This window comes from Perca fluviatilis, chromosome 7, assembly GCF_010015445.1.
Source record: "Perca fluviatilis chromosome 7, GENO_Pfluv_1.0, whole genome shotgun sequence".
Lineage (NCBI taxonomy): Eukaryota > Metazoa > Chordata > Actinopteri > Perciformes > Percidae > Perca > Perca fluviatilis.
In genome coordinates this window covers 35,072,327-35,088,796 of record NC_053118.1, presented here as the reverse complement: position 1 = coordinate 35,088,796, position 16,470 = coordinate 35,072,327, and the positions used below count along the sequence as shown (strand labels likewise).

General features: G+C 43.0%; 1 protein-coding gene across 7 annotated transcripts; it reads left to right on the top strand.

The window, feature by feature from the left end:
* The first annotated feature begins 367 nt into the window (after window positions 1-367).
* On the top strand, window positions 368-15,839 carry LOC120563201 (NLR family CARD domain-containing protein 3-like). Of its 7 annotated transcripts, none has more exons than XM_039807372.1 (12): window positions 368-496; window positions 1,375-1,418; window positions 4,127-4,226; window positions 5,081-5,194; window positions 7,112-7,219; window positions 7,769-7,826; window positions 8,418-8,646; window positions 10,123-11,920; window positions 12,000-12,173; window positions 13,785-13,958; window positions 14,073-14,119; window positions 14,498-15,839. In XM_039807372.1, exons 3-12 carry the CDS (start codon window positions 4,141-4,143, stop codon window positions 15,031-15,033), a joined length of 3,324 nt encoding a protein of 1,107 aa, XP_039663306.1. In that variant the 5' UTR covers window positions 368-496; window positions 1,375-1,418; window positions 4,127-4,140; the 3' UTR covers window positions 15,034-15,839. The 7 variants fall into 7 exon arrangements, with proteins under 7 accessions (XP_039663306.1, XP_039663307.1, XP_039663304.1 ...); XM_039807373.1 differs by having other exon boundaries at window positions 381-496; window positions 1,290-1,418; window positions 5,087-5,194; window positions 14,498-15,838; XM_039807370.1 differs by having other exon boundaries at window positions 381-496; window positions 1,290-1,418; window positions 14,498-15,838.
* The last annotated feature ends 631 nt before the right edge of the window (window positions 15,840-16,470 follow it).

The following is a 16,470-nucleotide window of genomic DNA, read 5'->3' as shown; positions in this document are numbered from 1 at the left end:
ACAGCATGTAAACTTTAAAAGACCCTCAAAATAAAACTTGAAAATAAACGTTAACATATATAACAGCTGTAACGTCAGTTCTACTTTACTTGTGCTCATTTAAAATACAATCACTCAATACTTGTCTTTATTGTTATTACTGTAATGTCTTAATTTAGCTGTAGCTTGCTTTTCCCATTAAGTTTAACTTAACGTTATTTTAGACTGAATCTAGCTGCAGAAACAACGTAACCAGTGGGGCGGTGCCTGTTATTTCGAGGTGGCTTGAACGCAGCATTATCATCTGCGCCTACGTCATGGCATACGTGTGATCTTGCACATGCGCAGAACGGATTGTGCAGGTGGAACGGATCGGGTACTGTACTGACAGCCTACTGTCCGACTTGAGAGCGGACTTTTGTCACCGCCCCCTGCTGCTGCCGCCTGCTCTCGTCTACTTTACAGGCGAGGCGCAGTTCATCTCGAACGAGCCTAATTACTCCTGCGCCCATAAAAGGTAATGTAACAAGGTCTTACTACATAATGTATGTCACTGGTGCTGCACCGCGTCTGTTATCTACTTTATAATACAAGGAAATGGCCGTTTTGTTTACCATAACGGTAACCGTGTTGCTAGAGGCCACGTAAGCCTTAAGCATTTAGCATAGATATTAAGTGTTCGCGCATCCGGGCTAAAGTTGATCTATAAATAGTGTTCTTAACGGATTTATAAACCGTAAATATGACGGTTTGTGTGTGTGTTACAGACAGTTGCTGGACAACATCTAGGCTATTAGCTACATAATAAACGTCAAATGAAAGTGACTGATACAACAGTAGCTAGAGTTTTTTGTAAAGTAGTTAGTTTACTGTAAAGAAGTAACGTTGGCCTAAAAGCCCTGAACACCTCGGGTGTTTTCAGTTATTCTGGCTGATTAGACTCTGTGGTTGAAGGTGGGCCGGAAGTTTGAAATTAATCAACCTTAACCCAATTATGAAATCGGAGTCCTTTTTCTACCACTGATGAAATAAGCACAATAATAAGGTTAAAATATCGCAGTCATGCCGGTCTGTAGCTTTTAATTGGACAAACCAGCTTGATAAAAGCAGTGTGGATGTCAATTTGTGCTTAACTGTAAGAAATAGTAGACACAATGCACAGAGGACATGAGATGCATCTAGGAATTTGACATTGAAGTATATACTGTAATTCACCCCAGAAGATGCCAGTAATGTTCCATAATGATGAAGATGAGACTTTGCCCTCACACATTTTTGACTACAATAACCTACTGTTTTTTTCTTGATAGGGAAGTTGTGTCAGGATGAGTGACTCAGCTGCTTTATAGGAAATAATGAACTTCATCTCGCTGTTGTTTTCCTCTTCTGATGAAGGCAGAACTTGAAGACACTTGATGTGGATGTAAAGTCGCCACCAGGTATATATTTTCCTGATTCTTTTGAGTGAAATCTTACTGAATAGTTATTTATGAACATTGTTAAACAAGAAGACAACCAAGATCTGTAAAACTAAAGAGCGGCAGGGGGAGGTGACTGTTACATTCGATTTTTCAAGTTTATTTCATTTATATAGCACTTTAAAAGCAAACATGCTAGATATACAGTACTGTACAAAAGTCTTAGGCAGGTGTGGAAAAAATGCTGTAAACTAAGAATGCTTTCAAAAATATAAATTATTCTTTATTTTTATCAATTTACAAAATGCAAAGTTAGCGACCAAAAACACCATCTAAAATCACATCAATATTTGGTGTTACTAACCTTTGCCTTCAATCCAGCATCAATTCTTCAATTCAATTTTATTGATGGTATGACTATCAAATCATAATCTCTCTTTACCCCCAACGTACCGGCTATTGACAGTACAGTAACAGCGAGATGAACACGTCTGCCGTTCAGCCTTCAGTTTGACCGTAGGCTTAAAGGACGAACCTAGGGGCTAATAACGGATGTGTACCCACTCTGTCGTTCTCTGGGACATGTTTTCATGCGAATTGATTGTATTTGGAGCTTCAACGACGCTAGCGCGGACCGCTGGTTAACCTAGCTTACAACACTAGCTAGTATTCGGGGCACAGGGAAAGTAAAAACAAATCGCTATTTATACCACTAAAAAGGCTCAAAATATCACCAAACTTCAACGATAGCATAGTGGGTCTATGTAAGATTGATTTGTTTTAAAGGGAATCAAGAGAGATTGGAACATTAAAAAAAATTTGACAATTATAATTGTAGGTTAATGTTTTTGGGAATTTCGGTTGGGTTGTTATAGAGAGGGATTTCAGATATAAAGTTTGTTAGAAGGTGCAAAATATTGTTGGATAGTTACAATGTCCAGTAATATATGTAGTGTTTTATTTGGTTTTATTATAAAGCTTTGTTTTAATTTCCGTCGTTGTTGTGTTCTGTCAATAGCCGGTACGTTGGGGTACAACCATTTCACGTCACTAGCCCAGAATGCATTGAGAAGTAAATAACCATGGCGGCCTACGAGGGAACAGATTTTCTGCATTTTTTAACAAAAAACAAAACATTTGGAGTATTTTTGTATCACCTTTTAATAGCTGACGCCCACGTTAATCTTATAAGGCCAACATGTTGTACTAGTCGGTTAGTACTAGTTACTAGTACTAGTTATTTGGGCAACCTGATTAGTAAGGAAGTAAGGAAGTAAGGAAGTAAGGAAGCCTGGAAGTAACGAATGCATGGACTAGTTTTTCAGCATCGTTTTGAGACAGGATGTGCCTAATTTTGGCAATGTTACGAAGGTGAAAAAAGGCTGTTCTTGAGATTTGTTTTAAGTGGGCGTTAAAGGATATATCCTGATCAAAAATAACTCCTTGATTTCTGACAGTAGTGCTGGAGGCCAGGGCAATACCATCCAGAGTAATTATATCTTTGGATAGTGAGGTTCGGAGGTGTTTAGGGCCCAGCACGATAACTTGAGTTTTCTTTGAGTTTAACATCAGAAAATTGTAGGTCATCCATGATTTTATATCTTTAATGCATACTTGAAGTTTAGCTAACTGACAGGTTTTGTCTGGCTTGATTGATAAGTATAATTGGGTGTCATCTGCATAACAGTGAAAGTTAATTGAGTGTTTCCTAATAATATTGCCTAGAGGAAGCATATATAAGGAGAATGGAATTGGTCCAAGCACTGAGCCTTGTGGAACGCCATGGCTAACTTTAGCGTACCTGGAGGATTTATTCTTAACATTAACAAATTGAGATGGATCAGAGAAATAGGACTTAAACCAGCTTAGTATGATTCCTTTAAAGGGGTGATAGAATGATTATATAGGGTATTTCACACTGTTCCTTAAGGTCTCCTAATAGGATATGTATCATTGGTTGGGCTAAAAATTGCCCGAATGCTATTTTATGGGCCCTTAACTGTTACTATTTGTAACAAGAGCTTTTCTTCCAAATATGGTATGCTCATGAATATTTAGATGAGCTGCAAGCGTGTTGGTTTGAGCGAACTACATAGAAACACAATGGAGATGAGACAGCAGGTCTCATATTTCAGACACGGCAATGTTTCGTTACTAAATTCACTTCTGAGACTTTTTTATGCGAGAAATCAACTATATAAAGCTCAAATATGGGCTGTTTTACGAAAATTGATGGCTAATTGCAAATTTGGTAAGACTTGTCGGATTTCAGGAGGTCCACACACTCTGACGAGAAAGCGGCAGCACCGCTTGCGCTCCATACCCAGGAGAAAGTGTGTGTATTTTGAGTCCAAGGTTTTATCTTCAAATGCTTTATTTTGTTAAATCTCACAATATCACAAAAAAACATTTTTTTTTTATTTTAGTTTCCCTAAATTATTTTTGTTGTTCAACTAATAGATTATCATTGAATTGGTTCCCCTCTAAATTATCCAATAATCCAATTTTGAAGGCAGGATTTTTAATTTTAATCTGTAGTGGTTTTTAAGTAAAAGCTTTGAATATTCCTTTTAATTTAGATTTTTGTATGCAATGTCACAAAACTTTGATAGATTTTTCAATGGAATTGTTTGGAGATGATTCATCACGAGTGTTATCAAATCCTTGTAATTAGGATTCATTTATAAGTAGTCCAGCTAACAAAGCATGTTGGGTGTGTTTGTGCGAAGGTGTACTTTCTGCCATGAAGCCTGAGGAGGAAGACGAGGGCGTCCCGCCCTCCAGCACCGCTCTGTCTGAGGAACATGACAGCCAGATCCAACCTGAAAGGTAAAATGAAGATCTCCAACAGTCCAAAAAGCCTCAGTTCTGTGATGAAGAAGAGGATGTTACTCATTCAGACTCTTTCAGATCTGTTTCTTGGATTCAAAGCATTTAGCTTCTAGTCAAACACTTAATTACATTTTCAGTGGTTTTCTAAGTTCTGACTGACCTTTGTTGAATTTGGTTTGCTATGTGTGGCAACGTGTAAAGGCCGGGACACATTTAGCCGACGGGCGACCGTTGACAGAAAACCCTGTCGATATGATCAGTTGCGTCCCAGAGGTCCAAAAAACTTCCACAGAACAGACCAAAAAGACGAGAGGAGACGAGACGTAATACATCTCCATAACAGCAGGCGGCGCTAATCTGTGTTGTTGCCCAAGAAATGAAAACCGGCAGCTGATTGGACGAACGCGTCACATGGGTTTGTTTTCTCCGGAAATTGAAAGCCAGACTGTCATGGCGGCCGTTCAGAATACGATCTTATATTGTACTAAAATAGTTCACTGAAAACATTTTAAGCGAGAAATAGGCCGTGCAGTTGCTGAATCTGTCTTCACTTCAGCTCAACAAAGGTCAGTTTAAAAGATTTTCATCAGATTTTGAGAGACTGTAGTCACCTCATTGCGCTCGTCATTTCCGGGTGAGTCCCGACTGCCCTGCCGCCGACTGAACATGTCAGGTCGGCCAAAATGAACGCCGACAGCCCCCCAGACGGACGACGGCACGGGACACACCGAACAGATTTGAGTCATTGACCTCGCCAGACTGTCCAACGGCCGATAATCGGGTTAATGTGTCCCGGCCCTAACACACACCACCAACTTTCTTCATTGAGGTTTTTGTCAATGCTCCGTTAGTTACAGGGCGAAGCAGGAACGAGCAGATTCTCCTGCACCAACCTGTGTGTCCATGAAGAGCGACACGTCCATGGGTTTCCCTATGAATTTCAGAATGGAAGATCCAATTTCTAAGTAAGTCAACAGAACGTTTTGAGCACCAATCCTCTAAGAAGGTGTATAACTATATTCTATAACTTAACTGTAACATGCATTACAGTGTTCTCACTACACCTCTTTATATTTTCTATAATCCTTAGTTTCCGCCAGTCTTTCTTAGGCCCTGTCCACACAAACACAGGTATTTTCACAACCGCTATACGGTTAGGCCGTTCGTCCACACGCAAACGCAGTATCAGGTCACTGAAACCGAACCTTTTTGAAAACTCCTGCCAGGGTGAAGATTTTTCAAAACTCCGGTTGCATTGGTGTCGATTGAAAACGGTGATTTTGGCTTGTGACGTCGGAGTGCGCACTGTTGTCTCCTTTGTTTGACATCAGATTGTGCGCCGCTATCACCTTTGTTTACATGAGGCGAACCTCTGCAATGGCGGACGTAGCTAAGATATCGCTGCTAATAACTGTGCTAACAGGGCTTGTTACACATATATAGATAGATAGATAGATAGATAGATAGATAGATGCACACAGTTCTCCCATTATATTGCAGAACAGAGGTGTCAGAATTCAATACTCTGCAGGTCACTGAGTATGACTACCCTCCCACGACACAGAACTCGCCGCCGGTCGGACCTCTACGGGAACTTCAGGCTTCTGATTGGCCAACATAGCTTAACGGTTAGGGTTATATCGCCACCTGTTGGTTTGACATTGAGGACTCTTGAAGAAAAACGGTTTATAAAAATACCAGTGTACCATTTTCAGGACCATTTTCAAAAAGTTACTTAACGGAGAAGGTGTTTGTACAGCCCGGTCTCATGGCAGTTCGTGATATGGTCACGTTATTGAATCTCTTGAGTCGTGGACAGGACACGATAATATCGTTTTTTTTGTGTGGTGATTACGAATTTTAAAGCAATGTATTTCAATGGGAAGCATATTTCGTGATCACATGAAGACGGTAGTGAGTAGTTTTGATAAGGCGAAAGTTCGCGCAGGGAGTTTGGTCGGGGGGGTGGATGGGTCAAACAACACGGGACTTTCACCCCGGAGACCGGGGATCGCGTCCCGCGCGTTGCAGTTCCTTTCCCCGTTCTTCTTTTCCTAACCACAACCGTCCCGTTGTTGTGGTATTTCATTTCCCCGTTATTGTGTGCCCCTGTGCCCGGGGAACGCGTCCCGCGAGTGGCGGCCCGTCCAGTTGTTGTGGCCGGCGAGTGGCGTTTCGTTTCTCCGTTGCTGTGTGCCCCTGCGCCTGGGGATGCACCCGGGGATCGCGTCCCACATGTGGCGGTCTGTCCTGTTGTTGTGGCCGGCGTGTGGCGCCTCATTTCCCCGTTGTTGCGTCCCCCAGAGCAGGTTTGAAAATCGTGACCTGTACACGTTCAAAATTCTTGACGTGTACACGAAATAAACGTCCAAATCGTGACCTGTAAATGTATCAATAAATCAAAATAACGTGACTATTTCACGACCTGGCGTGAGACCGGGTTGGTTTGTGCTTAGAGGAGTTGGAGAGGAGTCTCAGGTTCTCAGACCAGTGATGTTCAGATGTTCGAAGGTTAATGCAAATACTTCAGGAGCAATGATGGCAAAAGCATGATCACCTTGAGATGAGAACTGACCACCTGGGAGAGGGGGAATGACATGCAGCAAAGGGCCGCAGGTCGGAGTCGAACCCGCGGCCGCTGCCTCGAGGAGTAAACCTCTATATATGGGTGCCTGCTCTACCAGGTGAGCTAACCAGGCGCCCGAATTAGTGCACATTTTTAAAAAGTTTATTTTAATCTGCATTTTCTGAAACAAAAATGTTTTTACTGTCTGACTGAAATTTGGTCTGCTATGTGAGGTAAGTTATAACCCATCTTTCTTTACAGTCATTGAGATTCTAATACTTCCACCTGTCTTTTGTCAATGCTCCGTTTCTTTCAGGGCAGAGCAGGAAAGAGCAGATTCTCCTGCACCAACCTGTGTGTCCATGAAGAGCGACACGTCCATGGGTTTCCCTATGAATTTCAGACTGCAAGATCCAATTTCAAAGTAAGTCAACAGAACGTTTTTAGCATAAATCCTCTAAGAGGTGTATAACTATATTATATAACTTAACTGTAACATGCATTGTTGATTTAAATTTGTCTGCTTAGTTTTTTAATAATAACAGCTCTATCTCATCCAGTAACTTTGTTTCTGTAGATAAAGTTTCTTTCTTCTTCGTCCTCAAAAGTACCAGATGTATCTCAGGTCAGGTTCTCACTAAACCTTTTCATTATATTTCATTTTAATCTATACTTTCTATCTTCCTTTCTTATTTTCCTTTGGACTGAGTACTAATCCCTCAGATATGAGAATCCTATCAATCTTCACATTTCAATCTTTGAAAGAAAGCAAATGTACATGTTTCTTACATAACTACAAAACATCCAATATCTTGTCAAACCCCAAGTTGCAAGTTGGCAAGTTGGAAAGTTTCTCCTTCACAAGCTCTGTGTTCAAGGCACTGGCGTATATTTCTACTTACACTGTTCAACGATCAGTTACACATACAAACGGTCAAGTTCTTATTACTAATGGACCATGTTTTCTCCACAGAGTTCAACAGGAGACGTCAGAGGTTGGTCATCAAACAGACCGGGACTCTATATTTATGGTGTGTACTGTACAAGCCCACCTTTTAACTTGTATTTAACAGAGAAAGAAACAGAAAACAAGACATTGTGGTTTGCCTAGCAGATACAGTAGTTTACACAGTAGAGCTACTTATTAACAAACGGCACCTAGATCCAGGCACCGCTGCACACTTTTCTATCTCTGATCGAGAAGGCATTACATGCCAAGGCCCCTTTGTACTTTGTACAAGTTGGTAAAAAGAAATGGAGGTTAGCAAGGATAAACAAGTGTCCATCACATAGGCTAAGTGGCTAAGGGAATTAACGCTAGTTAGCAAGTTAAGCAAGTGCCTTAATAGCGACCCCTTGGGTAGGGACCTTTCTCACCTCCCGTTGGACAGTTACATCGCTAGCAAGGATTCTGAAAGAGTCAGGTTAGAGAGGTTAAGTACAGTATTTGAGCTGAAGGGTAAATAACTCTTGGTGAGACAGAATCACATTTTTCAAAATGTCATAGTATTAAATGTGGGCTATTATACTTTGACAGATGGTGCTGAAGGTGTGTTGTATGATGTTAGAATCAAAGTTAAGTTTATAAAGCTGAAAGTTAAGGTATTACTGTTTTATTCCAGCTTCTTGAGGAGAACATTGTTGCTTTTGTGAAGAAAGAGCTTAAAAAGATTCAGAGGGTTCTGAGTCCAGATTACCCAGAAATCTTAGAGAGCCAATGTGAGGACGAGGAGGTGGTTGATGGTGAGGAAGAGCAGAGGAGGAGGAGCAGCAGAGAGGCATTTCTGAAGATCACACTGCACTTCCTGAGGAGAATGAAGCAGGAGGAGCTGGCTGACTCTCTGCAGAACAGTAAGAGACTTTTAATAAATGTTTAAAGTGTAGATTTACGCATCTAATGTTTTATATACACTGCGCAACATCTGCATCAGATCTGTACATTCTTTTTGGCTGCATACCTTGTCTAAAACAGTTTGTCTAGCTGAAAATTAGAATAGAGATGTTGGTCGGGGGTTATATCAAGAGCCCATGTTTGCCCTTAGACAATGTCCCGAGTATCTCTAACACAAAACACAAGAGCTATGATCCAAGTTCCAGGTAAAACAATTACGAAACTAAAAATCTTAAGTAAAGCACCGCAACATAAGAACAGTCTTTACTGCAAATAACAATAAAATCAGAACTGAAATTTCACTGTTAGCACTAGTTTGACATTAGAGATGACACCGTGCTAGGCTCCAGTTCTGGCATGACACCTGTGCCACTATCCACCAGCATTTCCCCCTCGCCCGGACCTAAAAACCTCCTTCTCCCAATCAGTCCAAAGCTCCTGTGCTAGCCAACACATTCTCACTCCCAACATACTGACGCTTGGTCAGGACCCTTTGGCGTCACTTTTTAATGCTCTGGGTCGGGACCCCTTGGTGTCACCTTCAATGTGCTGGGTAAAACCACTTAGGGTTGGCAAAAGATTGTGGGTAGTGCTTAAACTTACGTTCAAGTCACATGGGACAAGAACGGGACACAAACCCAAGTCTCCTGGGTGAAAGTCCTGTGATGTTTTTCTCATCCAACACCCCAACCTGCTTTCTTAAGTGAATTGTCAGGCTTTCACACTACTCCCTACAATTGTCGCCCGGTGCATCCAATACAATACAGATGGTAAAGGGTGCATTGTGCGTTGGTATCTGACACTGAGGGACACCGACTAAGCGTTGATATTTGACGAGTTGGGAGTGACGGCTTGTGCTAGTTGCAGGGCTGCAGTCAAGACCAACTCAATTGAGTCCAAGTCAAGACCAAGCCCAAAGGCATTGAAGACCAAGACAAGACCGAGTCCAGAGCAAATCGAGTCCTGTTCATAATAGACAATAGTCTTTCCTGTGCTAATATAGTGATTAAGTAATTAGAATGGATCTATAAAAAAGAATGATCTATCGTATAACATCAAACTAATCAATGCATAGAATTTGCATAGAATTTAGGCCACGTTCTGTACAACTGATCCCATATCAGCAACCAGGGACAACTTGACCAGTTCTCAAAAGCTGAGTCCAAGACAATACTGTGTCCAACAAAACATGAGACCAAGACAAGTTCCAGACTTCTAATAAGTGGACCTGAGTTTGGACTTGTTACTATAGCCCTGGCTAGCGCTCTAAACACCAACACTCTACCGGTGTTCAAAGCTCCCAGTCCTAGCAGCACGGCCGAGTTAAAGACCTTACTGCAAGAGAGCTTGATATTGCAATTATTGTTTCAGAATCTTGAAATAGACCTGTTCCATCTAATGTAATCCAATGCATTATTTGTCATATTTTCTTGTAGAATGTCTTGCTGCAGTGTGCCGACGTAAACTCAAATCAAATCAGAAGAAGAGGTTCCAGTGTGTGTTTGAGGGGATTGCTAAAGCAGGAAACCCATCCTTTCTGAATCAGACGTTCACAGAGCTGTACATCAACGAGGGAGAGACTGCAAAGGTCAATGATGAACATGAGTTCAGACAGATTGAAACAACATTCAGGAAACCAGACAGACCAGAAACAACAATCAGATGTGAAGACATCTTTAAACCTTCACCTGGAAGACATGAACCGATCAGAACAGTAATGACAAAGGGAGTGGCTGGCATCGGGAAAACAGTCTTAACACAGAAGTTCACTCTGGACTGGGCTGAAGGCAAAGCCAACCAGGACATAGTATTCACATTTCCATTCACTTTCAGAGAGCTGAATGTGATGAAAGAGAAGAAGTACAGCTTGTTGGAACTTGTTTATCACTTCTTTAGCGAAACCAAAGAAGCAAGAATCTGCAGGTTTGAAGAGTTTCCGGTTGTGTTCATCTTTGACGGTCTGGATGAGTGCCGACTTCCTCTGGACTTCCACAACACTGAGATTCTGACTGATGTTACAGAGTCCACCTCAGTGGATGTGCTGCTGACAAACCTCATCAAGGGGAAACTGCTTCCCTCTGCTCGCCTCTGGATAACCACTCGACCCGCAGCAGCCAACCAGATCCCTTCAGAGTATGTTGACACGGTGACAGAAGTCAGAGGATTCACTGACCCACAGAAGGAGGTGTACTTCAAGAAGAGATTCAGAGAAGAGGAGCAGGCCAGCAGAATCATCCACCACATCAAGAAATCACGAAGCCTCCACATCATGTGCCACATCCCAGTCTTCTGCTGGATCACTGCTACAGTTCTGGAGAAGGTGTTGAAAACCAGGGAGGGAGAAGAGCTGCCCAAGACCCTGACGGAGCTGTACATCCATTTCCTGGTGGTGCAGTCCAAACTGAAGAACATCAAGTATGATGGAGGAGCTGAGACAGATCCACATTGGACTCCAGAGAGCAGGAAGATGATTGTGTCTCTGGGAAAACTGGCTTTTGAGCAGCTGCATAAAGGCAACCTGATCTTCTATGAAGCCGACCTGACAGAGTGTGGCATCGATATCACAGCAGCCTCGGTGTACTCAGGAGTGTTCACACAGATCTTTAAAGAGGAAGGAGGACTGTACCAGGAAAAGGTGTACTGCTTCGTCCATCTGAGCATTCAAGAGTTTCTGGCTGCTCTTTATGTCCATCTGACATTCTTTAACTCTGGTGTCAACCTGCTGTCAGAAGAAAAATCAACTTCCCTGTGGTCTAAATGGTTCAGAATCCGACCTGATGTCCTCTACGAAAGTGCTGTGGACAAGGCCTTGCAGTGTCCAAATGGATACCTGGACCTGTTCCTCCGCTTCCTCATGGGTCTTTCACTGTCAACCAATCAGTCTCTCCTACGAGGCCTGGTGACACAGACAGGAAGCAGCTCACAGACCAATCCGGAAACAGTTGAGTACATCAAGAAAAAGATCAGTGAGAATCTGTCTCCAGAGAGAATCATCAATCTGTTCCACTGTCTGAATGAACTGAATGATCATTCTCTAGTGGAGAACATCCAACAATGCCTGAGTTCAGGAAGTCTGTCCACATACAAACTCGATTCTGCTCAGTTATCAGCTCTGGGCTTCATCTTGCTGTCTTCTGAAGAAAATCTGGACGTGTTTGACCTGGAGAAATACTGTGCTTCAGAGGATGCTCTTCTGAGGCTGCTGCCAGTAATGAAAGACTCCACTAAAGCTCTGTAGGTTAAAAACTAACTACATACATTACATGTTAACATTAAAAAAGTCTTAGTTTTTTTGTTGCTAATTCTTCTTCAGGCTGAGTTGCTGCAATCTGTCCGAGAAAAGCTGTGAAGCTCTGTCATCAGTTCTGAGCTCCCAGTCCTCGCGTCTGAAAGAACTGGACCTGAGTCACAACGACCTCCAGGATTCAGGAGTGAAGTTGCTCTGCGAAGGACTGAAGAGTCCACATTGTCGACTGGAAGTTCTCAGGTCAGGATTCATCAGTTTGTTTAATAGATGACCGTAGTATTCACAGCAGATTTGTTATAGGATATGTAATATATATTTCCACATAATAACTTGCTCTTCTAGTTCTTTGGAAAGTTAATGGACTTTATTAAAAAAATATATTTATTTACACAAAAAAGTCATGACCAGAGTTGTTTGTGGTGAACACTACCTGTAGTTAGTGTAGAGTTCGAGGTTTAAGGGGGAGCAGGGACAAGCAGGCCCAGCAACATTAAACAAGTGTAAACATATTGCAGTGTTAGTTAGAAAGAGTCAGTCAAATTGTGGTTTGGACTTGAAAAATGTGGCTTTTGGTGCTAAGCCTTTTTTTTCACAAAACGTTTGTTTACGAAATGTAATTGCAAAAGCAAGGATTCTGTAGGGGGCCTGGGCATATGCCCATCCGATCTACATGTGTTTTGTGAATCTGGAGAAGGCCTATGCCTGGGTGTCCCTGGGATCTGGAGATGGTGTAAGACGTGGTACCCCTAAAAATACTGTGGGTGGTGTTGCGGGAGTATGGGGTGAGGAGTCCTTTCCTACTCTAGGGATTGCCCTGTACATCCAAAGTGAGTGCTCTGTCCGGGTTCTCTGCAGTAAGTCGGACTTGTTTCAGGTGAGGGTTGCTTTGTCAATCTTGTTTGTGATATTCATAGACAGGATATCAAGGCGTAGTGGTGGTGAGGAGGGGAGCGGTTCGGTGGGCTGGTGATCTCATTGCTGCTTTTTGCAGACGATGTGGTCCTGATGGCATTATTGGTCCGTGACCTTCAGCACTCACTGGATCGATTCGCGAGCGTCTGGGATGAGGATTAGCACCCCACATCTGAGGCCATGGTTCTCAGCAGGAAACCAATAGAGTGCCTACTCCAGGTATGGAATGAGTCGTTACCTCAAATAAAGGAGTTTAAGTACCTCTGGTGTTCTTCGTTCTTCCTGAGTGAGGGAACAATTAAGCAGGAGATTGCAGAATCGGAGCAGCAGGGACGGTATTGCATTTGCTTTACCCCATCGAGCCGTGAGGCAAAGCTCTTGATCTACCAGTCAATTTTTCATTCCTACGCTCACCTATGGCCATGGAGGCTGGGTCATGACTGAAAGAATTTGATCCCAGATACAAGCAGCCAAAATGGTGTTTTCTCAGCAGAGTGGCTGGCGTTTCCCTTGGAGGTAGGGTGAGAAGCTAAGTCATGCGTGAGGAACTCTGAGTAGAGTCGCTGCTCCTTTGTGTCGAAATTTCCCCCTGAGAGGATTCAGGCATCTGGTAAGGATGCCCCTTGGGTGCTTTCCTAGGGAGGCGTTCCAGGCACATCCAGCTGGGAGGAGGCCTCGAGGAAGACCCAGGGCTAGGTGGAGAGATTATATCTCCACCCTGGCCTGGGAACACCTCGGGATCCCATAGTCAGAGCTGGTTAATGCAGCTCTCGAAAGGGAAGTTTGGGGCTGGAGCTGCTGTCCCCGCGACCCGAATCCGGATAAGCCGATGACGATCGATAGATAGAATTACAAAAGCACTTCCCATAAAAAGCAGGAACAAGTAAAATACTTAATACTTAATTCTGTGTGTGTGTGTGTGTGTGTGTGTGTGTGTAGACTGTCAGGCTGTCTGATAACGAAGAAAGGCTGTGCTTCTCTGGCCTCTGCTCTGACATCCAACCCCTCCCATCTGAAAGAGCTGGACTTGAGCTACAATCATCCAGGACACTCTGGAGTGAAGCTGCTTTCAGCTGGACTGGAGGATCCAAGCTGGAGACTGGAAACTCTCAGGTATGGTGAGACAAGGGTGTAGGTTGAGTTTGTTTGAGTCAGGAGGTCACAATAAGAAAATATTTTTATTAATATAGTTATTAAGTGCTAATCTGACTTTGTCTTTTGCACCAGGGTGGAGCATGGTGGACCACAGACAATGAAAGCTGGTATGAGGAAGTGTAAGTATGTTGTTTTTTTTATAATGAGAAGAGGTAGTGCACAATTTCTTCTGCTATTCTGAGTCTGTCTGAAATTGCTACCACTTCTCCTCTCACACTGTTCTTTTAATCTTTCACTGTCACTCCCTTTCTGTAAAAAAACAGCAACACTGGGCCCCTCAAACCCCCAAAACTATGTATCTGTCTTTTCTGTATTTCTGAGATACTTCAGCAAACCATTTGTCACAAAGTGCTTGGATATGGTCTGGAATCAAAGCAGGCCAGTCCACACAGACAGCCCTCCTTGTGGCACAGAGGTGTTTTGAGCTAAATGCTAACATCACCATGCTAATATGCTCACAGTGACAATGCTAATATTTTAACTGTTATCTCCATTAGACGCCCGTAAACTCACACTGGACCCAAACACAGCAAACAGAAAGCTCCTACTGTCTGACAACAACAGGAAGGTGACAGCGAGAAGAGAAACACAGTCATATCCTGATGATCCGCAGAGATTTGACTACTGGAAACAGCTGCTGTGTACCGTTGGTCTGAAAGGTCGCTGTTACTGGGAGGTCGAGTGGGAAGGCCATGTTTATATAGCAGTGGCTTACAAAGGAATCAAAAGGAGAGGACAGAGTGACGACTGCTGTCTTGGAAGGAATGATCAGTCGTGGAGTCTGTGCTGCTCCAAAGATGGCTACTCAATCCTGCACACTAACAAGAGAGTGTTCATCGATATCCCCCCTTTGAGCAGAGTGGGAGTGTACCTAGACTGGCATGCTGGCACTCTGTCTTTCTACAGAATCTCCTCTGATAAACTGAGCCACATCTACACCTTTCACACCACATTCACCGAGCCGGTCTATCCTGCCTTCAGGATTAAGATGTGTGAGTTAAACTCGTCAGTGTCTTTATGTTACATACAGTAAAACAAAGTCTCCTTTTCCTTTTCTGAGTGGGTTTTGGAGTTTAATGTGACAACCCCAGCCTCCCTGCCACTAGACACTAAATCAATGTTGACCTTTAGCAGCCTACCCTTGTTTTCTCCTCGTTTGCGACAAATGGGGACTCATCCGGGATGTCACAACCCGGCTCATAGGCTGTGACAAAAAACGGGAAGAACACGAGAGTAGGCTGCGAAGGGATAACATTTCTTTTTTTAATCAACCAAAATCAGTAATTGAACGCTTAAGTAATATTAATAATTCAGAAAAAAACATGCAGCCGGTGCATGCCACATGCATGCTCAGGAGAGTCAACTGCTGACAAAATGAGCTAGAAATAGCACCCAATTAAATCCCGGACGAGCCCCAATTTGTCCCAACCCGACTCTTGCTGTACTGTTTAGTTAAAAAAGATCCAAAATACCGTACGAAAACATAGCGGACCAGACGCAAGCTTTTATTTTGAAAAGACCAAATTTTGGTCCGATAAAAAGAGGTGGTCTCGGTCCGGACTCTCTCTTGGTCCGGTTCATTATAGTGTGAAAGCATTTTTTGGATGGTTCGGACTTCTGGACCAAATACAAGAAGCTCTGGCAGGCTCTCTTCGTGTTACAAGACCGGGGAAGCTCCTTTTAAGGAACAGCTCGGTGCTTATGTGTACGTGAGAGACGGTAACGGTGTCAGCGCTCAGAGCAGACAGCTGCCGGCTATCAGAGCAGAGAATACATCAGCAGTTTTACTTGTTAAGTGGTAGTAAATGTACAGTGTAGGTTTGTCTCTGAATAAATGCTCCAGAAAGAAAGTTCCCGTGTCTCGCTTCTCAACATCACAACAAAATAAAAAGAGCTGCAGTCAGTAGGAGAGAGCAGCAGTCAGTAGGGGAGAGCAGCAATCAGTTGAAAAAACTCGCAGACACAGAGAGAGGATACGAGAGGACGGGGAAGCCCGTCTACAAACCAATCAATTATGAGTATCTGGAGACGCAGCTCCCGTATGTGATGATGGCAGGACGTAGGTTTGTCACGTAGAGATCTTTAGTGCGCTTGCATAACTGCAGTGTGAAACCAAAACTTACCGGATCAAATGTATACAATGTAACAAAAACATGAACCTTGGTCCGGACTTTCAGGTGTGAAAACACCCTTTATCTAGTTGCTGCATTTTGGCTGCTGTCTGTAGATTCCTTCATGCTCAACTCGTGTTCTTTCGGATATTTCATACGCAGATGTTTTAACAGCGGCGATGTTGTGTATAGTTTAGGGTCCTCGCCACCACGAGACAAATCGGCATAGAACCGATTGAACATGTAGCTGGACTTGAATGGCCTTCTTTTGACTGAAAGTTCTGCCAAACTACAACTTTTTCCGCTCACCAGTTCCATGTCCACTTTCTCACAGCCTACTGCATTGAACGCTCCACCTA

Excerpts from the sequence above, each read along its gene's own strand:
- LOC120563201 (XM_039807372.1), top strand. The coding sequence starts at position 4,141 with ATGAAGCCTGAGGAGGAAGACGAGGGCGTCCCGCCCTCCAGCACCGCT. Across the intron at positions 5,195-7,111 it reads ATGGAAGATCCAATTTCTAA|GGCAGAGCAGGAAAGAGCAG; the intron begins GTAAGTCAACAG and ends CGTTTCTTTCAG. Across the intron at positions 11,921-11,999 it reads AAAGACTCCACTAAAGCTCT|GCTGAGTTGCTGCAATCTGT; the intron begins GTAGGTTAAAAA and ends ATTCTTCTTCAG.